At 37.3% G+C, this 26181-nt stretch overlaps 1 protein-coding gene across 2 annotated transcripts in view; it reads left to right on the forward strand.

Moving 5' to 3' along the window:
- The window catches only part of LOC139121577 (ADAMTS-like protein 5), a 45860-nt gene extending 20858 nt beyond the window's left edge, over positions 1 to 25002 (forward strand). For both annotated transcript variants that reach the window (XM_070686598.1, XM_070686599.1), the window contains 11 exons: positions 3165 to 3301; positions 5344 to 5413; positions 9526 to 9631; positions 16553 to 16680; positions 18377 to 18500; positions 19506 to 19589; positions 20028 to 20188; positions 20531 to 20744; positions 21712 to 21750; positions 23149 to 23211; positions 23366 to 25002. In XM_070686598.1, coding sequence (XP_070542699.1) covers positions 3165 to 3301; positions 5344 to 5413; positions 9526 to 9631; positions 16553 to 16680; positions 18377 to 18500; positions 19506 to 19589; positions 20028 to 20188; positions 20531 to 20744; positions 21712 to 21750; positions 23149 to 23211; positions 23366 to 23670 — 1431 coding nt within the window. In that variant the 3' untranslated portion in view covers positions 23671 to 25002. The remainder of the gene's footprint in view (positions 1 to 3164; positions 3302 to 5343; positions 5414 to 9525; positions 9632 to 16552; positions 16681 to 18376; positions 18501 to 19505; positions 19590 to 20027; positions 20189 to 20530; positions 20745 to 21711; positions 21751 to 23148; positions 23212 to 23365) is intronic.
- The last annotated feature ends 1179 nt before the right edge of the window (positions 25003 to 26181 follow it).

Genomic DNA, 26181 nt, shown 5'->3' on the forward strand with positions numbered 1-26181 from the left:
TTAAAGGACTACATGATTCGGTTACAACAAGCTGTGCGTTTGAGCTTTAATCGTCTTCAGGGATGCCATCGCGTCATTTAGAATTTACGATCGGGGATAAATCCGTCAAGTCAACAAAGTAGGTCTTGGTTATTCAGGTCTGAAATGATCGAGCACATTCTAAACTCTAAATGTAAAACAACCAAATCGACTTGTGCTTGAAAGACGTCTCTCAGGTGAAACACTAACTCAGAGCCGCAGCTGTTTAAGATAGAATGCGCCTCTGGAACAAATATTCGGACTCTTTCACAATACTTTTCTGATCTACCACATATGGGGGCTCATTTTAACGCTCTTGGAGTAAGAAAAAAATAACCGTCTTAGTTTTCTGAAAATCGAAAGTTCTATTTTTCCCCATATAGTTAACACAGGTATGGCGACCATTTTGAATTTCAAGTATTGGTAAATGTTAGGTTATAGAATAGGATAGAATAACTTTATTATCCACTTCTTGAAAAATTACCTTTCGCTTCACATAAACACATTACACATCACGACATTAATTGTTAAAATACAAATTGTTTGTTTCTCTAGGACAAATCTTTGCACGGACACCTCAAGTTTTTATTTCTTAATTGATAAGAGAATGGTTGAAAGTTTCACTGAGGAAAGTTTCAGCAAAAGTTTAAGTCTTTCACTTTTGAGGCGCATACTGCGTTAAAGGGATAATAAGTGTAACATCGATATTTCAATTTTTGCGTTCTCGCAAACATACTTTTTCTTGCATTCTCCCGAAAGTGTGTCGAAATATAGAGTATAAGTCATGCATACAAACTGCTTCATGGTTGATGACAGATGAATTTTAGTCCGGATTAAAATTCAGTTGTCAGACAATAAATAATAGTTAGGATTACCTATATACAGGCTATTTTGTAAAGTTTAGCACTGGACATCGCGATATGATAATTGGCAGTGTTTTAAAACGAACAGTTTGCAGACAGAAAAAAATCGGAAAATGGACAGCTATGGAGTTGTAAAATTTATAGGTCGTCCCCATTAATGTTGTCTCATAGCATTTTAAATAAGAAGTTTCCAAAGTGAGACATGAATGTGCTTCGTCTTCCATCGCTGAAATTAGTGAAGTAAAATGCAAAATTGTGAAAACGCGTCGTTTTTCCTTTAGAAATACCAGAGAAGAACTTTTAAAAGTAATCTCATAATATTCATGTCCAAGTACCACCTAGACGGGCCCCCAGTCGCTTGACTTGTCTCGTCAAAGCAGTTACTGTCCGGCAAAGCCACGATCTACGCAACAGTCTACCATTTAGCACGACAGTCTGCTGAAGTTTATTCCTTCAATTTACACTGTTTTGATACTTACATGCCCACAGACTTAGACCAAGTCTACGTACCACCAAGAAGTATACCAGTATGTCAAAATTGCGAGTACAAATGTAACAGATTTTGTACTATTTTGGTGAAAACCCTCCGATGTCATCGATGTCTATTTTCTGCAGAAAACGGTAATGCAGAAGCTTTATGGTTTTGAAAGTGAAACTGCTTAACAGAAGCCAACATTCAATGTCCTTATGTTATAGTAACCTAGGTTCTGTCATTCAAATTGATACAATGCTGTGGTAATTGTTACGAAAATATCACACACGTCATAGTTCAGAGTTGATTTTTTTCGAAAAATGCATTCATTGCACAATCCATAGCTTGGTCACGCAATAGCAATGTCTACATAATCGAACGTTTTCGAAAGAGGGCGTCTTCACTCACCCTGGAATTTACTAGTAACTTAATAACAGTCATCGAAGGAAACTGATGGCCAACTCAGATACACATGTATACGTCGTTAAGCTTTTTTTAGTATATATACCAAATGTGTACTTGGTATATATATTAATCAAATTGTACGGTGTTTTTTTAAAATAGTACAACTTTTTGACCTGTAGTGTTTTTCATTCTTTTCTATTACTTTTGTATAATTTCATCAATGCACTAACTGCTTCAGTACATTTCTAAAGGAATCGAGTGGCCCCTCTTCTTCCGCTCTGCATTTTCAGCGCCCCCGTAGCTTTCATCCTTTTTAGTGAACTCCGACCCCAGCCGTAAATAATGACGGCTTCCTAAGTGCAACATCGATATTTCTTTTTTTTGCGTTCTCGCAGACATACTTTTTCTTAAATTCTCCCGAAAAAGTTTCGAAATACAGAGTATAATTCATGCAATCAGCATACCTGCTTTATAATTGATTACAAATGAATTCTAGCTAAGTCCGGATTAAACTTCAGTTGTCAGAAAATAAATAACCTATAAGCCTATACAGGCTGCTTTGTTGAGTTGAGCACTGGACGCTTCGACATAATAATTGGTACAAAACAAAAATTGGCCAACAGTTTGCAGAAAGAAAAAAGATAATCAGGAAATGCACCAATTTTAAGTTATGGAGTTAAAATTTATAGGTCGTCCTTTTGTAATGTTTTCTCATAGCATTTTAAATAAGAAGTTTCCAAAGTGCGACATGAATTTGCTAGTCTTACATCGCTGAAATTAGTGAAGTAAAATGCAAAATTGTGAAAACGTGTCGTTTTTCCTTTAAAACTACCAGAAAAGAACTTTTAAAAAGTAATCTCATAATATTCCTGTCCAAGTACCACCCAGAAACATACCGGTGTGTCAAAATTTCTTGTACGAATTTAGCAGATTTTACTTTTTTGGTGAAAAACCTTCCAATGTCGTCGATTTCTATTTTCTGCAGAAAACCGTAAATTTCAGTAGCTGTATGGCTTTGAAAGTGAAGCTGTTTAATAGAAGCCAACATTCAGTGTAACCTAGGTTCTGACATTTAAATTGATACAATGCTATGGTATTTGTCACAAAAATATCACTCACGTCACAGTTCAGAGTTGCCTTTTGTTGCAAAATGCGTTGGTTGCACAATCCATAGTAGCTTGGTCAGGCAGTGGCCGTGTTTACATAATCGAACGTTTTCGAAAGATTTCGTCTTCACTGATCCTAGAATTTATAACATCTCTTCAAGTTAACAGCCATCCTAACAGCCATCTAAGGAAACTGATGTCCACAAGATATGTCATATATGTTCCCCCGGACGAAAAGACAAACGAGAAATAACATAGACAATTAATGATCATTTATCTGTCTTTACTGATCGAAAACAGGCTGTAAGAGATAGCAACGTGTCCTTCCGAAACAGACGCAATGCTGTGAGTACCTGGGCATCATGGACTGTTTGGTCGCCTTGCTCCAGGACGTGTGGCGGAGGTGTTTCGATGAGAACAAGAAACTGTATCACAAGGTTTGTAATGTTAAGATACATATAGGTTTAGAGCAATGATGCGGAGTTGTCTGTGTGTCATAAATATGATGGCTTTGAAGGCACCATTGTACTGCATAGCTGATCTGACATCCAACATCACTCACTGGAGTAATGCAATACCGAATCTGTAAAGTCAGCAGCCAACATATGAGATGAAAACACTTGATAAATTTGAGAAATGACTTTAACATATTCATGGATCCGCCCTCAGTATCTCACAGAAATGTTCGAAATATAATTAGTTTCCTCTTACCACTCATACCATTCATATATATATATATATATATATATATATATATATATATATATATATATATATATATATATTATATATATATATATATATATATATTTATGTATATATATTTACTTAATTACTTAATTAATTACAACCTTTGTAACGGCATAAAGGATATTGCAAACCACTTAACAAAAGTTACAAAACACACATAAGAAAAAAGTAAAACCTTACAAAGCAACATCTTTCAACACGATTATAAGTACATAGTAATATTGCTTTGGTCAGGAGAATAAGACATTTTTACCTACATATGAACTCAAGAAAACTTTTTTATAATAGCTATACTTTACCACTCTTGGATTACTGATGTCATTTATGGGAGCATCACCGTCTATGAAAAGGTTGTATAGAATTCAAAATCGTGCTATCAGAGTGATGTGTGTCGCAAGGTATACCTATCATGATTCATTCTTTGTGATCTGTCCAAATAGTTAACATGTGTTGTGTCAATCAGCAAGCCTAACTATGTCAGTTTTGACAAGGAAACATGTCGGTGCTTACAGCTTTTGTTTTGTGATGCTCTTCCCCCATAAACACTTATCTCAGTTCAAATTGCGTATATGGGTTTCTATTCTTCGTGATGATAGAATTTGTCTTTAAAATTGCTTTGACACATTTTATGACCGTATTGTCTACATTTGAGTGCGTGATCGCCTAATCATGTTGATTTAGAAGCTACATACAGGCGTTATTATTATTATTATTATTATTATTATTATTTTTATTATTATTATTGTGCTGTTGTTGTTGTTGTTGTTGTTGTTGTGGTGGTGGTGGTGGTGGTGTTGGTGGTTACTTGTCTGATACCTTTGGGGGGCATTCAGTATCATTTACTGCTTAGGTTAAAGTACAATATCATGCGCCAGTCAACTTTACATCTAATTCCTAGTCAGGCTAAATACTCACAGGAACGTTTAACACTTTTCCTTTTGATTCCAACGTTTGAGGCACGTTGCACGACTAAATTGCAGAACGAATTCGCCGTACATCGGGGTTAACGGGGAATGGAAGCTAAAACTGGAAATGGTGATGACCCGAGCCACTTTGAGGATCATAATTAGATATGGATTATATAATTAGTGAGATGTGTAACGCATTTGACGCCAGACGTGCCTCTGGGCACACACACGTCATCCATTTTATAAATAGAGTGGCGTCACTTTGAAGCCGTTTTATCAATCTTCTATAACGCTGTTCTTTTTTGAAGATGGTTTTTAATGACAATCATAGTTATCACGCAGCAAAGGTTCTGAGCCAAGCATATACGGTTCGGCCAAGACTCCACAATCTCTATTATTATGCACTCCAAAAACTGTTTGCACATTTTCAATACATGCGTGGCTTTACCGCTGTTTATAATATGACAAATAAATTCCAACCGACGTGAAGTATTTTTAGAATCATTATTCGAGAAACTCATACCTTTTCTTTTTAGACATACTTCGTAATGTCATGGCAAAACTTGGCACAAATGAAATTGTCCGATCCGTGATGATAACACAGTGACTGCACATTTCAAATCTTTCAGCTGTTTTTTTTTAAGTCAAAATGTGTGAAGAAACGAAAAAAATGACTGTCCTTACCGAGTTATAGCTATGGAGGGCAATCTCGAGATTCTAATTTATATATATATATATAATATATATATATATATATATATATATATATATATATATATATATATATATATATATATATATATATATTGTTTTCTTTGCAGATATCACTATGAATTGAATCAACTGGCGTGTTTGGGTGATGACAGACAATTCAAAGCATGCAATTGGCAGGTAATGATAATTTGTCTAAATCTACACGATAGCTACACGATACACTGATACATTTTGTTAGGTAGTGGTCAGTTTCTTCGGCCGGGGGTGGTGGATGATTTTTTGCGTACATCAAAAAGTGGCCGGCCCCCTCTCAAAAATGGCTGAACCCCCATTCCAACTTATGAATATAGAGTGACTCCCCCTCCCCCACGAAGCCAAAGTTAACAAAAAACGGTGAAAATGCAATGTCAAATGTTAAGCTTGTTAAAATAGCCTGCAGTTTTATAAGTTGTGCACAGTGTTTAAGAGGACATAAACGTTAACCATAAAAACACAACCAGCAATGACAAAAAGCGCCTTTTGTTAACTACTTTTGAATGAATAACAAATATTTTGATTTTGCTTCATCAAAATAATATTCAAAGCTCTCCTGCCGGGAAAACCTCAAGTTCAGAACTGTTAAAAAGCTGGCTTGTATGAGACTGAACGTTCGCCATAACGTATAAGTCATACGAAGCAATATATTGTTCAAAATGGGAGTACAGTGTCATTGATGCTTTTTTGTTTTATCAAATGCAACTGTCTGATTAGACCAATTACCTTCCAACAGGCAATAAATTCACATACAATTCCTAACACCGAGTAGTCTTGGTTCAGGCATTGTGCCTGGTTGAAACGAACCACATTGAAATTGGGATTTTATATTTTTTCTCTCATGCTATGAATGTGACCTTTAACTTTGACATAAAAGTTATATAATCAACGCGTAATTCTATACTTAATTAGTAGGTACTTGAATTATATGAATACCTGATGGAAATCATGTTGAGATATTATAGTTTTATTATTTTTGTAAAGTTTACAAAATATAATTTATGTACAAGTCGTTATGGTAACATTATTTTGATAATAACAATACCAAAATAAGCAACTATCAAGTACTACATGGTACTATCTGATGACCGAATTACAGCATCATAGGCATTATATTTTGTAAAACGGAAAATATAATTTTGTTCTACAAAATACAAAATTTTAGGTTTTCCACTTTGACTTCAGGTTTCACGATTACCGTCAACCTTTGACCCTAATAGCAAACATATCGTTTTATTGCCTGAACCTAAAACTGTATGTAATGATAATTGAATCGTATCAAATGCTCAATTTGAGTCAAAGATGTTTTTACTGTGACATATTTGCAATTTGCACAAAATTTCATATCGATTGTTATGGTAACAATTTTATACTAAACAATATACATCTCAAGAGTAAATCAACTTTAAATCCTCAAAGTTACGATAACACCCTATTTGTGGGCCAACTTACAGACTTCTGGGTGATTCAGTTGAGTGATCAGAAACTTAAATTGATCAGAATGTGAAAACTTTACAAAATTATTTTCACATTCACTGTTTCGAAAGCGTCCTTTACCTTTGGTGTTGTTGGGCATGCTATAGCTGTAGGTCCATAGCTGTGGTGTTTTCAGACGGGATTCCTGCCTTTTACGGGCTGGTTTTGACTTTTACGATTTTAACCCCGCCACCACAGCTATGGGATATTGCATAGACCAGCGTCCAAATCCGCCGCAAGCACTCTTTGCGGCGGATTGGGATATTGCATAGACCAGCGTCCAAATCCGCCGCAAGCACTCTTTGCGCAAGTTTGTTCGACGATATTTCGAAATATTTTCCATCCAAATTACAAATTGCCAACACTCATCGACAGCTTGGTTATTAGGGACTCACCACGACCAGAAATCCGCTCAAAATTCACTGAAATATCACCTTTTTCTAGGTTTGCCCGACATGACTACACGGAGACCGCCAATTTGCTAGCGTAAAACTCTTGGTCGAGGCTACATGCAGCACGTCACTACAGTGACGTGGGTGGTGACCTCTCAACTTCTAAATACAAACTGAGAGATTAGCCGACACGAACACGAAGTGTCTGTTACCGGCTACCGAAAACTATGAAAAATAGTAAAGAATGAGCTACAAAATCACTATCAGTTTTAAGTTGCAGGTAGAATAAGTCTGTGCCTTTGTATAAAATACTATAAAAATAGTAGAAAGTGAACAACCAGCTGAAAGTTAGTTGAGGAGACCTTAACTGCATATCATTTGCATCTCATTGTCGGCTACATGGACTGTGTGCCGATTCAATCATGTGATATCGATGACCATCGTTCGTCTTATGGACAGTGCCAGTCTCACAAAACTGAAATCAAACTTTTACTTTTGTGGGTGGGGTGGGGGGAGTTCAGCCCTGGGATCTGTGATTATTCAAGGGGCGCGGATGCTGGCCATTTAAATCTCTCAGTTTGTGTTGAGATGTTGAGAGGTCACCGCCTACGTCACCGCCAACAGTTTTAGGCTAGCAAAATGGCGGTCTCCGTGTAGTTATGTCGGGCAAACCTAGAAAAAGGTGATATTTCAGTGAATTTGAGCGGATTTCTATATAACTCGATCGGTATAACTCGATCTTACCGGGTATGAAAAGCTGGACACATTTTCACATTCACTGTTTAGAAATCGACCTTTAACTTTGGTGTTGTTGGGCATGCTACCAAAATAAAGTCCGTATTTTAATGAGTAACTCCTGGTATTGAATTTTATCTTAGCCTGTCTTGAAGCCTAAGATATTCAATTTTTGCCTTGTATGGGTACATTTGAAATAATTATACCATCTAACCATGACAACTGCTCATCACAGCCAAACCCAGCATCATTTTAATTGCAGGAAACCACATTATTTTAGCTGGATGTATAGGTTTTGCGAAAATATAGGTCTTCGAAAATCTCCAGCCGGAGAAGGTTTCGTTACCTAGCCTATGGACTCCTGTGACAGGATCGAATCTGTATCTTGAGGTATATCCGATCTTAGCGGGTATGAAAAGTTGGATATATTTCATATCTGTATGCATAGCCCTGGGGCTGATGTGCAGCGCCTCGGAAGCTCTTATTCGATTGGGTAGCTGAATCTTACCGTTATAATTGAATAATACACATAGACTCCCCAAGTTGCTGTGAATAGTGACAATCGACCAGGTCTGAAATAGGTCTAACGGTACAGGAATGTAACTTCTTACGTTATCAAGTATTGTGAACACAGGCCGCAAACACAGGTGTACGGATAGTAGTATATCAGTATTGAGTTTCCAGGGAATGAAACAGGATCTGTAAATTCAGCAAGATTTTCTAGGGTGTGTACATTTTCCAAAAAATATGCCAATTTTGGCGTTACATGTTTCCACAAGTATAAATGTACGTGCAAGAAAACAAGTCCGAATCGAGTCACAAGTGTAGAAATTCTAGGCCCTATAACAGTCCTGTACACACGCAGCACTACATACAGCTGTCTCCTAACAGCAGTGTATGTATGTAGAGCTATGGCCCCTAAAATTATAAAGCCTGCTTCAGGATAGAATTTTGTTGTCGTGTGTAATATCTAAAGGCCCCTTTAAGGATGCAATAACATTTTCGTGATATTCTATAGATGAATTAAGAACAATGATTCTCTTGATTGAAATTATGGTGTAGCCTTGCTATGAGCCTAACATATAAATTAAAAATACATACCAAGGATAACAACCTGATCAAATCAGATGAAGAAATTGTCGCCACGTCTCCTTTAATCGCAGTCTGACCTAAATTGAGACTAATATCGGTAATACAGATCGAAATAATCTATTCATGCAGAAGTAAGCATCAATTAAGGGGACGACAGCTGTAACTTTCGATAATATTTCCACTATTTGTTTCCGAGAAAAACAAACAAAGAAATAAAAAATTAAAGATATTTTCTAATTCTTCCTGCTAAAGTATAGTGAAATACTAAGTACCAGCCTTGTCAACAGGACACATTGTTGTTTAGTTGACAAATGAATGCTAATTAAGACTAATAATCCAGTTGTTTACAATAATATTCTACATTACACACATACAGTCTGTGTTGATCATTTGAATAATATAGGTATTTCGACATGCTTTTATGAGCGCAACAAGAAACCATATATTCCAGACAGGCGAATAATGGTGGGAAATACACCAAAAAGGTAGAACAGCTGACATAATCGTAATTTTCGGAATTATAGGAAAACAGGTTGATCTAAATTCAAATCTTTTCTTAAGGCATGTCCCGATAGTTCACAAAGTTTCCGGGAACTACAGTGTAGCCTCCATAATGGTAGAGATGTCCTTGGCCAGGTTGTCAACGATTGGGTTCCATACTTAGACGGTGAGTAAACTTTTCTCGATTTGCGACAAGGAAAGAAAATAGTGTGAAAGATTTAGAACTTTCAGTGCGTGTGTGGACAGATGCAAATGTGAAGCAAGACCAGTCGTAGGCATACTCACGCACACAAACTTAAACTTATTGATCTTGCAAAATGCCTTATTACTTCCATGTATTATCATATAATATTTCAGGAAAAGTTCACTTTATTTGCATCGAGCGCTTTGTTTCTATAAGGAGACACACACACACACACACACACACACACACACACACACATATATATATATATATATATATATATATATGTATATATGTATATATATATATATACACACACACACACACACACACACACACACACACACACACACATATATGTGTGCAGGAAGACGCAAGATAGTTAAGTGTATACACACATATGCATGCACACATATTGAACTTATATATGTCACTTGTACCGTGGCCCCTACACGCCACGGAACTCTATTACTTTTGAATATAAACTCTAATTTTTCTTGACGATATCTTTAATATTTGTAAGAGATTTTATTTCTCCATCGCAAACTTTTAATTTTGTACGGGCAACTTTATCTTAACATTATCTTAACTTTAACTTCTCGAAAGTAGTTTTAGTTTTAACAATAAACAAAATATGTTTCTCAAAAGTATTTTTTATTTTGTAAAACAAAAGTAAAAATTTTTCAAGATAACAAACTCCCCTACACGTCATGGAAATGTATTACCTTTGAACATAAACTCATATTTCTTGACAATATATTAATATTTGTAAGAAATTTATTTCTCCACAGCAAACTTTATTTCTGAACGGGGAAACTTTATTTTTGGGGTAAACTGTTTTTAAAAACTTTTAACAAAAAAAACTTTAACTTTTAAAAAATAACTTTAACTTTGAACAAAATATTTGTTTCTCAAAAGCGTTATTCGAAAAGAAGTAAAAATTGTTCACAGCAAGAGTTGAAGATTTTTGCTAAGCGCGAACTGAGTTACTTAAATGACATAACCTTATGTCTTTAGAGCAGAAAACTTAAATTCTTAAAGAATAGTTTTATTTTTCCAAGAGTAAAATTAATTTCTTTATGGAAAAAAGATTTTCTCAGAGCAGCAAATTGAAATACAGAGAATAAAACTTTTTTTTCAATGGCGAGAAATTATTTTCTGAAGACAACAAAACTAATTCTTTCAAGATATATTTTCTACATATGAGTGTTGTGAACTGAGAAAGAACGAAAAAGGAAGGATGAAAAAGTCAAACTTACTTTTCTTCAGAGCGAAATTTTTTCCTGAGAGGAGAAATATTTCATGTGAGGGCGCAATTACCTATAATGCATAGCAAACTCTTTCTAGCGAGAGTAAACATATTTTGGGGAAGAGTAAAACATTTTTCCGACGAGCAAAACTTTATTTTAACGGCGGCGGAAGTTAAAGTATCCCACCATGCAACACCCAAGTTTGATGACCCAGAGTCTCCGAGACAACCATGACTGACTTCATCGGCGATACAGGCACGCTAGCCCGGCCCTAGCTGCAGTACAGTACCTCGAGGTTTTACCTGGGTATTTGGGTCGGACGGTTTGCCGTACTGTACTGCAGCTAGCCCGGCCCTACCCTGGCTGCGTACGATGCTGTGTGTTGGGGCCGTATAACGCCGGGAACACACAGCATCGTACGCAGGCCTATGGGCACGGGCACGCAAACGAGTCAGTTCAACAGTTGCCACTTGTCTGAGTCCCCGAAGAACGGTTTTGTGTTTGAGTGATTCGTCCTGACTGCAGACGTTGTGCGACGGGATGGACCGCATTGGGTTCCTTCATTAGCTCTGCATGGGCTGTGTGTTACCGGCGTTATACGGCCTCCCACCACATAACGCCGGTAACACACAGCCCTGCCATGCAGAGCTATTCCTTCATTAGTTGATGTTGTGTGATAGTCATCTTTTCTATCAGCCAGATTCGTAATTGATAGAGTCTTCGACTGAAACTGAACCTGGCCCACCAGATTTGACCACAGTCGAGCGTGGTTCAATACAGTAGTTGTGGGTCCACAGCTGTGGTGTTTTCGGACGGGATATGCCTTTTTACGGGCTGGTTGACTTTCACGTTTTTGACCCCGCAAACCACACGTGAAAGTCAAAACCAGTCCGCGACTGTGGTCAAATCTGGCGGGCTCGGTTCAGTTTCAGTTTCTATAAATTACGAATCTGGCTTCTCCTCTTAGAAAAAATGAATATCACACACATTGGCTGTGTGTTACCGGTGTTATGTGGTGGGAGACTGTATAACGCCGGTAACACACTGCCCTGCAATGCATAGCCCTGCGTACAGGTCTGTGTGTTCCCAGCGTATAACGCCGGGAACACACAGACCTGTACCGTGTACGCAGGGCTATGCAATGCAGAGCTAATGAAGAACCCCAATGCGGTCCCGTCGCACACCGTCTGCCGTCAGGACGAATCACTCAAACATAAAACCGTTCTTCGGGGACTCAGACAAGTGGCAACTGACCCGCGTGCCCGTAGCCCTGTGTACGATGTTGTGAGTTCCCGGCGTTATACAGCCCCAACACACAGCATCGTAAGCAGGCAGGGTAGGGCCGGGCGGGCGTGCCCGTATCGCCGATGAAGTCAGTCATGGTTGTCTCGGAGAGCAGATCGTCCATGTAGCCGACACGAACACGAACTGTCTGATACCGGCTACCAACTCGGAGACTCTGGGTCATCACACTTGGGTGTTGCATGGTGGGATACTTTAACTTCCGCCGCCGTTAAAATAGTTTTGCTCGTCGGAAAAATGTTTTACTCTTCCAAAAAATATGTTCACTCTCGCTAGAAAGAGTTTGCTATGCATTATAGGTAATTGCGCCCTCACATGAAATATTTCTCCTCTCAGAAATAAATTTCGCTCTGAAGAAAAGTAAGTTTGACTTTTTCATCCTTCCTTTTTCGTTCTTTCTCAGTTCAGTTTTACCAAATTCTTAAACCACACTCATATGTAGAAAATATATCTTGAAAAAATTAGTTTTGTTGTCTTCAGAAAATAATTTCTGTCCATTGAGAAAAAAGTTTTATTCACTATATTTCAATTTGCTGCTCTGAGAAAATCTTTTTCCATAAAGAAATTAATTTTACTCCTGAAAAATAAAACTATTCTTTAAGAATTTAAGTTTTCTGCTCTAAAAACATAAGGTTATGTCATTTAAGTAACTCAGTTCGCGCTCAGCAAAAATCTTAAACTCTTGCTGTGAACAATTTTTACTTCTTTTCGAAATAAAAAACGTTTTTCAGAAACAAATATTTTGTTCAAAGTAAAAGTTATTTTTTAAAAGTTAAAGTGTTTTTGTTAAAAGTTTTTAAAAACAGTTTACCCCAAAAATAAAGTTTCCCCGTTCAGAAATAAAAGTTTGCTGTGGAGAAATAAAATTTCTTACAAATATTAAATATATTGTCAAGAAATATGAGTTTATGTTCAAAAGTAATAAATTTCCATGACGTGTAGGGGAGTTTGTTATCTTGAAAAAATTTTACTTTTGTTTTACAAAATAAAAAATACTTTTGAGAAACATATTTTGTTTATTGTTAAAACTAAAACTACTTTCGAGAAGTTAAAGTTAAGATAATGTTAAGATAAAGTTGCCCGTACAAAATTAAAAGTTTGCGGTGGAGAAATAAAATCTCTTACAAATATTAAAGATATTGACAAGAAAAATTAGAGTTTATATTCAAAAGTAGTAGAGTTCCGTGGCGTGTAGGGGCCACCGTACACTTGCGTTTTGATTCACTCTCTTCAACAACCACCAGGCAAAAAACTTCTCAAACAGTGAATGTTATGAATCACAATCATTTGCGCACTCGAAGTCTATAACTTCACCACGTTAACGACAGTAGGCACATCCGCTGTGTTTGAAGCCTCGAAGCGTGACTGCATTTCAAAGAGTGCTTCACTCGAACATTTTCTGGCGGTGAGCATTTCATGTTCGGTATTCGATGAAGCCATATAAGTAAGCGGACTGAAACCTTCCCCACTTTTTCTGCCAAACTTGTAGTATTTCCTGTAAATGTTACAGCCTCGATGAATTATATTTGGAGGTTATATCACTCTATATTTGGAGGTTATATCACTCAATATCGCCTGTTCCTGTGTTGTATCAGGGGTGAACCAATTTCAAGCGCCACGTGCCACGATTCACGTTTCACAAGATTCACGTTTCACAATTCACGATTTACATTCTGCAGTTGAAGGTAGAAACATGCATTTTCACGGAAATTTTCTTTCTCGATTATATTCATGTACACTGATAAATCACCATAAGGATTTCAACGGCTGCTTCTATATGCATGAAGTGGTGGCCTGCGATACGTGTGTTTACGAATTCTATATGGAGAGGACGAGGTTATTACAGTAAGGGACTGGACAGAAATTACAGGGAGAGCCGGTGTTTTACAAAATGATGCGGTGCGTAAAATAGTGACCCTAAAAGAGTGTTTTCAAGAAAAAAGTGACCCTCCCCAATTTTCATGCGCAACTGAAAGTGGTTACTAATTTATAGGCTCAGTAGTAAAATCGAGTTCAAAGGTCACTCTTGTCATGTGACTCTTTGTCAAAAAACTTTACTCCGATACTTATCCCTGTCCACCAAAAATCGGACTTCTAGCTCCAGTGGGTAGCCTAGAATTAGATATGTGCAAAATTAATGAAGTACAGAATAATGTTAGGGTCAAAGGTCAGCGGTAACCCCAAATCGGGTGTGCAATTTGGTTCCATACCGGCCATTCTTCAATAGACACTAGTCTTCTTAGACTTTTATGTAGGATAAGATAAAGCCATAGCTTAGCTGCAGTGATGTAAGGCAGGTCAAAGGTCATTGACAATTCTGAAAAATAATACTTTAAAAATCTTCTTGACAGGGCCTGTGACCTTGTAACTTGGCACATACGAACCTGGCCCTATGGTCTACAAAAAGAATGAGGTCAATTTAAAAGTTAAAATCTGAGATGGCCGCAAGAGAAAGGGTCTAAATACTTTTTGTGGATTGTGACACATAAGGGAGGGTCACTGTTTGTTGCTCATGCAAATTGGGGAGGGTCACTTTTTAAATTTCTTGCAAACAGTTTGTGACGAGCCTTTATTTTGAAAAACATCGGCCCTCCCACCCTATAATTTCACCACTTCATACATATAGAAGGCCCCATTGAAGTCCTAATGGTGATTTATCAGTGTACACGAATCGATAATGTAAATTTCAGTGAAAATGCATTTGTTTCAAGCTTAAACTGCAGAACGTGAATCGTGACTCGTGAAACGTGTCTCATGAATCGTGGCACGTGGCCCTTGAATTCGGCTTACCCTTGTATCAGCATGAGTGTCATTTGTGTTGCGTCAGGCACAAGAAGAAGTCGAGTCAGACTCAGCACAAATGACATGAATGCTGATACGACACAAGGCAAAGGCGATATTTGGTACTAACCGATTTATTAAATACCCATGCCCAAAATTTATACGCTACGGAAAAATTCTGATTTTTCGGGCTTCACTTTCATTTCGTCGCTTGCATAAGTATTTAGAAATATTTATGTAAACAGGCTTGATTCGTAAACTACACGACGTTTCCAACGGACAAATTTCAAACACTACGCGCAACAATTTCTCCGCGCCTCACTTAGATTAGGGATTTTGCCGAGCGGTTTTGTCTGTGGCTTCTCCGCTAGGTGATTGGGTACCGTACGTTGTGAGTGCGAACCCGATTGAAACCATCGTGTTAACACCATAAGTAGAGGGACCTGCCATAAAATGACACGAGCTCGTATGGAACCACCAGTCTACAAGATTCAGCTCATTATTCCTGTATTTAGCTACCCGAAATTCCCTTGTTCATTAAAGCTCTTCAGTTTATCTCGGTAACATTGCATCTTAGGCAGAAAGCGGAAGTCAGTTTGTTTGCTTTCTTTGTTTACTTTCAAGTTGCAAATGTAGTTCGGGAACACTTGAAAAATCCATCGTGCATATCTCGACGTTTACTCTGAAATGTCACGACATTTTTCGGTAAACGTCACGAAGATGAAGCGATATGGGAATGGGTAAGCTCTTGTGACAAGTAGTATAACTGTTAGCTGTGGGTCCATAGCTGTGGTGTTTTCAGACGGGATTCATGCCTTTTACGGGCTGGTTTTGACTTTTACAATTTTAGCCCCGCCACCACAGCTATGGGATATTCCATAGACTAGCGTCCAAACCGCCGCAAGCACCCTTTGCGCAAGTTTGTTCGACGATATTTCGAAAAATTTTCCATCCAAATTACAAATTGTCAACACTCATCGACAGCTTGGTTATTAGGGACTCACCACGACCAGAAATCCGTTTTGTGAGACTGGCAATGTCCAAAAGACGAACGATGGCCATCGATATCACACGATGAATTACTATATAAAATGGTGATACAATGACAGCAGTCAAAGAAAGTATTTTTATTTCAGCTAATTACATATTTGTATACTTAAACACCTTTAGAATTAATCTGTGGTGAATATTATTCATGATGTTGATCATGAACACTTTCAATGAAGTTGCAAACATGTGGCAAATTGAAGTTTAATTTACACACCACTGCATATATAATAATGAAACACGTGAGCAATTTCAGTTCATATCTGGTGCTCTGAGTAGTAGGTAACGTCAGATTTTTACCACGGTACGAAGCTTACTTACTGAAAAGTAAGCCGTATTACAGTAAAACGTTGCCTAAGGCGGTATGTCTCCGTTGAAGGTACCCTCAGGCTACGATATCTCGAAGAAGATTATTCCCAAACCAAATATAATATTGATCCACCACTCTCTCACGCTGCTTTCAGCTCTTTTACAAGTAGTTGTCCTTTTTGCACCTAATGTGGAAGTTTTGCTTCTCTCACAGGTAACTTGCCATGCGTCTTGCAGTGCTATTCCACAGAACACTGGATATACTACAACTTTGGCAAAGTTCTAGATGGGACGCCTTGTTCTTCGGAAACGCTGGACATGTGCATCGCTGGGAATTGTGTGGTACGGTGAGATGTCAAAATGTATAATTTTACAGATCATACCCTCCCGAAATGTACGCATACAATAAATAGTCTGATGTTGCGTGGGCGTCGACTTTAATTATTAGCGACGAACCAAAATCCTTAAAGGTATACTGTCACCTGTTCCAATTTTGCCACAGTTACCGTGGAAAGAGAAAATCTAACCAATCACAGATTTTAAGCGGGTGGCCGCTTTTTAAAAACAGCGCCCATACAACCGAGAGGTTATAGTCAAAGAAAATCAGCCATGACGTCATTGATATGTTGTTACCACATTAACAGCAAAGATTCCAAGAGTCAAAGGAACGCCCATTTGACCATATACGGGCATATTTAGATTACAGGTGACTGTATACCTTTAAGCTTCACCTCCAAACTATGGGTGCAATAGTAAGTCAAGTCAGTTTACAGCTTGTCCACTACTGTTATTTGTAACTGAAGAACAACAATAACGAATTTCGGCAAAGTAAACGTTTTTATAAATTTAGAGGACGTGAACACATGATGTTGCAGCAACACAATCTGGGAAGGCTTATCACATTTTCTCTATCATGACGTTCTCTATCTGCAAGGTGGCTTCTATGGTCAATTACAATCAACCATGGCGTCACTGTATCCCCATTTACTATTCCGTGCTATAAATACTTCATATTAAGTAATTTAACATTTTAAAGCATTCATCAGTATTCACTTTTGATTTCATGAATCTGTTATTCAGGAAGTAAGGTACACTTTAAATTTGTGGCTTGATATTTTACTCTCTGATTTAATCAAACATAAAAGTATCCTCAGGGCCAAGATCCGGCTAAATGCACGGAGAAATGAAAGCTGTGGATATAGTTTGGTATTTCTCTCTGATAGATGCAAACTCGACATTACTATTCGTCAAATTAAAAAGTCAGCTTTGCTATCTTTCGAAGGGGGGGGGGGGGCTCAAGCTGTTGTTCACTGACCAGTCACATCTTCGAGTTAGTCCAGCGATCATTTAGATGTCCTTCTTTTTTTCTACAATTAAATTTGATTCTTAAGACAACGTTTCGGTTTACCATTTGCCGTTGTGTGAATGACGTTCTCATTGAAAAACAAACAATTGTCTAAAAAATTCTCTTTCGATGTCGAAGTTGTTTTGAAATTCAATTCAATAGTAGAAAATCTTTGCTGATAATGTGGTAACAACATATCAATGACGTCATGGCTGATTTTCTTTGACTATAACCTCTTGGTTGTAACTCTTACCGACTTCCAGAAGAGTGTCTACCGTTGTGTTGTATATCTTACTCTATTATAGGTCGATACCGAGACGCCGCATCTAGTACTCGATTCCCTAAATAAATGTCCTCATTTATGCAAGGAATAGGAATAAGCATTGTTTAAAAATGCAAATCAGCCGATATTGAGTTAACTGTTAAACATCGAAAAAATTTATCCTTGAAAATCATGCTTTACATTTGACGCCAAAAGTCGGCAAAGATTGCTTTGAAGCTCACGGGCATCTGTCACTACACATCCGGGTACTACTTGTTCTCATAATTCAAAACGATGATAGGCTGTACCCCGGCGTTTACATTAATGATTTTCTTTGAATCACGAGATAAAGAAATACCTTTTAATAGTGAGTCATATACTATGTTGCTAACAAAAGCTTTGATCAGAGTTTTGCTCTCTTATTAAAACAGTACGTCGGCTGCGATGGCGTACTTGGTTCCAACAAAACCGAAGACATGTGTCGTGTCTGTGGAGGTAACGGGGAAGAGTGTAATCATCATAAATATGTTTACCAGAACGACTTTCCACCCTCGGGTAAGCATTTTCATTTTGACAGTTTGTTTCGTTTTCTACCTGATGAATGCAAGGCTTGTAATGTAAATGAATAAATAACTAAATATATATATTTAGTTAAATAAACTAAATAAATAACATATAACTAATATATATATATATACATATATAAATATATATATATATATATATATATATATATATATATAGAGAGAGAGAGAGAGAGAGAGAGAGAGGGGGGGAGGGGGTGGGATAGATAGATAGATAGATAGATTTTAAAGGAGACGCTCGTCATAGTTTTAACAGACCATCATTAATTATTAAACTCAGTATATCTTCCCCTGTAACGATTTGACCTACGTGTCTCATTTTCCGCTCAATATACAGGGCAGCTACAAGAGTCAAGCACAATTATTCAGGAAAGGGGGTGTCTGAAAAGTAATACACAACATTACAAGGGCTTTTCTGGATTTTCAACATCTGTGAAACATTTCATTATTCATGAGAAATGCCCCATGAACCTGTGCTTTAAAAATGTGACAAAAGACCAACAAGTCAAATGTAAGTTTTTTAGAGATGTGGCGAACGAGTAAGTGTGACCAAAGAGTCTGTCTTTATCGCGCTTATGTTGACATACCGATGTAAAATCTGAAATTCCAAGGTAAACATATCATACCTATTCCGTAAAGTAATCTGATGAAATAAACTGTTCAGAAATCGTATACATATAGGGCGTGCCTTGTCTTACCATATATAATATGCCACACCGTTACGCCTTCGTCATAGAGATTTGTCTTTTCATATATGGTATGCTATACCGGTAACGCCCGTGCCGTAGATGTCTTCGAGGGGACAAAGCTCTTCCCTCAACAGTCACTTTCTGTCACCACTTTAAAAATGCGTCCAGGAACTATCTGCAGTCACAATATTCCAGCCTCCTTTATTTCCCGACGAAATTTAAAATCTTGAAATATGGAACGAATGCATAAACGACGTAATCATGTATTCCTTTCATTTTCCTTTCAGGTCGCTTAGGATATAATGAGATTACTAAGATACCAAAAGGAGCAACTCACATCGAAATTATGGACAAGAGTCGAAATTATTTAGGTGAATAATTAAGGTCACCATGTCACATGCAGTTAATTTTGATATGTCATGATATGTTCTTCACTACATTACGATACTCAAACATATCTCTGAATGATGAAATTATTTACGCTTGATGCGTAGTCCAATCCACAAATGCACATAGACACATACATATTCTAAATGAACACAAGCATACATAGATACATAGATACATAGATACATACATAGATACATAGATACATACATAGATACATAGATACATACATGCATGCATACATACATACATACGTACGTACGTACGTACGTACGTACATACATACATACATACATACATACATACATACGTACGCACCTACATACATACATACGTACGTACGTACTTACACACCTACGTACGTATTCATGCACAGCTAATGGTACATTCGTACATACATCATCCTATGTTCACCTTTATAGCCATAATGGAAAATGAAAAATACATACTTAATGGCGACTGGATGATCAACTGGCCAGGGAAATATGTCGCAGCTGGCACGTCGTTGTACTACGAACGAACACCAGATGACCACGAGAAGATCATAGCATTGGGACCAACAGATGAAGACATTCATGTTATGGTAAGCTGTTAACTTTATGTGACTGCGGAAAGCACATCCAGATAAGTCATTTTAATCTTAATTATAGACAGTCCTGCTGATTTAATTACTACATAACATTTTCTTATTTCAAACATCGGTTACTTACTGAATTCTATTTAATTGCATTTATACATTTCAAGGCCCGAAAACCTTAATAATAGTATCGACCGCAGTGTTTAGAAATATTATTTTGTGGGGTGCTTTTGTAAGTTAAGAGCTGTATCATATGCACTTGTATCTGAACAATTGATGAACAAGTTTGTTTTTAGACTCAATCATCTTATATCCTTACTTACGGGAGATCTTGTCTCCAACATTCAGGTTTTATTCAGGGAGCGAAACCCAGGCGTGGAATACCAATACTGGCTACCACAGTCTTTGCAAACTTTGCATCTGGAAAGTGTGAACCTTACGAGAGTGGACAAAGAAGGAGAATCGTCAGTGCAAGGTGCACAAAACAGTTTACATCAGGAAAACGGTGACAAATCCTCGAGACAGGAAAAACGACGCGATAGCAAGAGGAGGAAAAAACCAGGTATTTAGCAATTTCAAAGAATTAATGGGTGGCAACGTTTCATTCTTTTCATATTGATATTATTCATACTATTATATCCGAGGAAATATGAAGAACTTTTGCATGACTGTCAAGATTGTTTTAGGTTGCAATCCCATCAGATGGCTCACCAAAATGTCGAACAGAAATCGAAGGACTGTATTCGTTTTAATACTGTCCTCCTTTCCATAGACTAATATTACGTCCATACTATATACAAAGTATAGGTCGCCTCTGAGATGGCTACTTGTCAGTATTAAACTTCGTGGTAATGCTGTCGTTACATGCCAGCCCGATGATACTAAATGTAATAAGTAGCAATTTTTATTGTCAAACTCTGCATCACCTGTATGCATAACAAAGACTGTGATGATAGGATTTAACCTTAAAATAAGAATTTACCCATTATGCATGTTTATCAATGATTATATTATACCGTATATTGATGACGCAAATACAGCGACCCTGGCTGGTCGAGAGGTGAAAAAACGTGCTATATTCGCGATATAGCACGACTGGAACACGCCTGAGCTCTAAGCTATAAAAAAATCCTATTTTTGCGTTTGACACCTGAATTTCAATATATTGTTATAATGTCATGGCAATAAACCACCTCAGCACCGGATATACAACGGCGTTCCCCATTCTGCCCCGTCTTTCGCAAAGACAGATAAAATGCAGCTATGCTGTTGTTGAGTTGTTTGCGGCTACAGAGTGTTGTACGAATACAATTTGCGTAGACATTCAAAACAGGCACCGAATTTCTGCGACTTAAACTAACCGCCACAACATGGAATTCCATGATGCTCGTGGTAAGCATTAATCGTTGAAAAAGCAAAATTGTATTTTGATTCATGTGACTACTGTGTTACCTGTTTGTGGTGTGAAATCGATAACACCGTGCACCCAGCCGCTGTTTCGCTGACAAACACCGTTTGCTATGTTCCAGGTCAACGAAGAAGACGAGGAGGCTCGAAGAGTGGAAAGAGTAAGTAAAGCCCGTAATATGTAGCAAACTCAGAACAGAATGGCACTGACGAGAGACACGAGACGAGACACACCAGCCAGTTGTCAGGAAACACTTTTTTTCACTAATTCAAAACTTTCACTATATCCCTGATGTCGAGGTAACATTTATCACATGTTGATTCCCAAAGTGCTTTTGCATAAGACACGAATATATCGTCGATTCATACAATGTGAGCAAATCAGATAAGAATATACCTAGGAACTTACTATACGTAAATCCGTGATGCAAATGAACAAACTATTTCTGGCCATAGTTTTGACGAAAATTGACTAAATCGTCAGCGTCGGTGTAAATAAGAAATGGTGTATACCCTGACAAGTTTAAAGTAAACAAATCTCTACATAGACTTTACAATAGGTCCTTAGTTCACGAGCATATTTTAGAATAGCATGTTAAATTGAAAAAACATCCACAATCTACACCCACTGGTACTTTCACACACGCACAAAACCGAAACCCATTCAGCGAAATGTAGAGATTCGGTAATGTGTGAACACACAGGCACTGGCATAAACTTATTCCCAGGGATAGTTGCGTAAAAAGGAACCCACTGAACTAAATTACCTCGACAGTTCCAATCGAACGAAAAAGACAGCTAGCAAAACTATCCGTACAAAAAAAACTACAAGAATAAGACGTCGCTGAAGGATAAAATCTGCCCTGACTGTCATACGTAAGTTAACTCCGCAGGGAAAAGTACAATTTTCGATTTTGTAAAAACTAAGACAAACATTTTTCTTACACTAAGAGCTTTAAAATGAGTCTTCACAAATAGTATAACAGAATGAAATTGTAAAACATTGGGAGTCCGAATATCTTTCCCCGTGGCGCATTCTACCTTATCATTTGGTGATCAATCTTTAACTTGATAGGTGCTTCAACAGACAGCCAATATGAATCAATATATATTGGTGTAATGTGGCCAAACTTACTAGAACGACTGACTAAACGTGCCATGGCATTTTGAAATGATGGAAGACAGTTAAGCTGATCCATGTTATTCCATATAAAAAAAAACTATTACAGTAATCTAGCCGAATGGTTACAGAGTATAGATTAATTTCTCAGTAGCGTTCTTAACCAGATGTTCGTGGATCTTGCAAATTCTGTGTTAGGAGTAGTCATTTCTACAAAGCTGGTTTATGTGGGCGGATGTGATACTGTTTTTGTTTAAGATTGCACCAAGATGAAGAACGGACTTCGAAGAGGATAATATCACTTCACCGATCATTTCGCATAATAGTACTTTGTATAAAACCACTTTTTTCCACATGCAAAGTTGTAAATCTACGCAACTGATTCCAGAATTCACTAATAAAAGTCTGAATGTTTTCTGTAATTTTGTCTCCGTTACAGAAAAATGTAAATGCAAGAAAGTACGGGGAAATCTGTCGAACCATTTCTGTCAGAGCAACTTTGGTAAGTATACACAGCTAAGGACGGGCGAAAGCGGTTGGACATTTATTTTCACAATTGAATGTCAAGTGATTTATAGCTGTCTGTGAGTAAAGATATGATGCTATTTCGTTTAAATATGCTTATTTTAATTCTGTTAACTTTCTTTTCCACTAAGTTGCTCACATAAAGGTACTTTCGAAACGAACAATGGAGGACAGTGTGCGGATTGACGCCTCCATCACCCGGAGCTATCGAAACAGTTTTTCGTTGATGCACAGAGAGTTTCTGTGGGTTCCAGGCAAGTGTCAATGCCCAAACCTACAAACCGGAAAGGACTACCTTGTGATGGGGGCGCTATCTTCCAGCGTGTCGTATGAAAGTCGTCTGCAAATCAACGCATCGAGTTATGTGAGGAGTTGGACTCAACGTAACCACAGGAAGATAGAAGAATTGCAAATAGATAATTCTTGCAATGACTGATGTTCTCGTTTTAAAGTCAATCGTACACTTTGTAGCGAAAAATACTTGTCTTTAAGTGAAGGAGTATATTATGATAAATTATAACACATTAGACAACATTGAATTATTTTAACAAACTATTAATTTAAATTTAAAATCCCTCAGAGACAGTCTCAGGTTCAAAGCAAAAAAGTTAACGAACATGTATTTATACGAACGTATTATATTTTATGTCAAAAGCATGAATCTTCTGTCTTTGTCTTATTTTGTCAATGATGTATTGATTGTGGAATCACTAATTTGACAGTGCCTTGAAACACGCAGAAAGATTGCCTAATAAAAAATCTGCTGAGGAAAAAAAATATTGAGAAAGCCATAACATGCTTTCCGGTACCATACTGAGTCAGGGCTGAACAAGAAGAGCTTCAGTGCGTCGTGCGTCAATCCGGAATAGTCCCGTCAGCATTGTTTTTGCGGTCGTTTATAAAAATAATATAAAATTGACTCAGGGTGAACAAAAATATCAAATTCTGTAAAATCACATTCATGCAAATTGTATACTTGTGAGCACTGAATTAGTAGCTTGCCATGTCAGAATTACAGCAAAATTACCGTCGCATTTGAACATTCCTGGTTTAGTTACTTTCACGTTGGTAGTTGAGTCTTGTGGGTTCAAAGAAATCCAGAAAATAAACCAAAGCTTAGTCACAGCATCACTTTTTAAAGAGGCCTAGGATGGGAAATACACATAATTTTCGGCCTTACGGTTCCTTTATAAACTGCAAAGCACTCTCTGAGCGAGATTGTTCATTGGAGTAGATATCAATATGATTAATATTCTCGCTTTAATAGTTTTGAGAAGGCGTTCCACGACTTAGAAAAAGCACAAAACACAATGAGTTTGAACACTGAATTGCCAGTAAATGTTCGTGAAGTACTGTATTTAACTGGGGTTCCGAGTATTATATTAAGACAACTGCATTTGAAGATATCACTTTTGTTTAAACACAGTGTACCTGTTTCTAAAGCCATGGCAAAACAGTATAATCACGTACATGGCTACGTGTTGCACAATTTTGAAGTGTTTGTAAAACCTTAACTCTGTGAATGGAAACCCAAGAACCTGTAGGTCGGCTGAAAGTCATGGAATATATATCTCTGTGACATATCCGAAAATTATGATGAGGTGAGGAAACAAAAGCTTGTTGCCATGGTGTTAGCTTATTTGTTATAATATGCTTAATGACCTCTTTCATGTCATAGTTGCTTAGATTGCCTAATGAGAACGCTAAAGGGTCAATACTCTAATTTGCAGGTTTTTGACTTCAATAAACAATGAATCATTATGAGTAATTTTTTCGACATTTTTCTCTTTATTATTATATTTTTTTCACATCTTTTCAAGTATCGTCTCATTTCGAACAAGCTGATGTCAATATGTAACCGTGCCAGAAAAAGTCAATCGATGAGGGTCAGTCTAGTATTAGGCCTAATACCAACGGATCCCACTTTTGCTTGAGTTCAAAATTGAGTGAATGGAGTGGTCATGTGATCATTAGTTAAAATGAAACCCTTTAACTTGAGGTAGAGTGCGCCTCAGGGACAGATATTCGGACTCTCAAACTTCTACAATTCTTTTCTGATCTACCACTTGTGGGGGTTTATTTTGAAGCTTTTGGCGTAAGAAAACTTAGTTTTTCTTAGTTTTTCGAAAATCTAAAATGCATTTTCTCTCATAGAGTTGTGAAGGGTTGGCGGCCATTTTGATTTTCAAATATTAGTAAATCTTGGGTAATTTGTTTCTCTAGAACCAAAATTTGCACATTGACCCACGTTTTCTATTCTTGACTTTGAAAGTGAATGGTTTAAAGATGCCTTGAGGAAAATTTGAGCGAAAGTTTAAGTCTTTTACTTTCGAGGTGCATACTACCTTAGCAAATTCCGGAATTTCAAACATCACAACTATACATAGCAGTACCAAGGCTATTTTCACAATTAGTGAAAGAATATACACCTGGCTGCAATTTTCTAGAGGTCATGGTGAAGCTATAAGCCTTATTCAACAATTTGACCTACAACATTGTTTGCCAGAGTCATTGATCCATGACCAATGAGTAATTGACAAGGCCGTTTCAAGTCGGAAAGATATTTCACTTTGAAACAAAATGAAACAACACTTTTTAGTCAAATTCAAAATATAAAATTTGAGATGTACACAATTTAATGGCAATATTACTTAGATTGTAATGAAGACTGAAAATGGATTGATTTCAAATGTTCAGTGTATGAGTACCTGGCCAATATATCATTTTAGATCATATATTAAATACAATGCCCATAGTCCTCTTACTGGCGATGTTTACCGACAAATATTCAACACCGGTTTGTTTGTGTTGTTATCAGGTTTGAGCTGTTCCCGAACTTGATTTTGATAATAACAAGTCTATATGTTAATGTTTCTCTTCCCCAACGACATCAGCAACATCATCGAAATTGGAGCTTTTGGCTTAGGTAGCATACTTTAGATAACGT

This window comes from Ptychodera flava, chromosome 21 (genome assembly GCF_041260155.1).
Source record: "Ptychodera flava strain L36383 chromosome 21, AS_Pfla_20210202, whole genome shotgun sequence".
NCBI classification, from domain to species: Eukaryota; Metazoa; Hemichordata; class Enteropneusta; family Ptychoderidae; genus Ptychodera; species Ptychodera flava.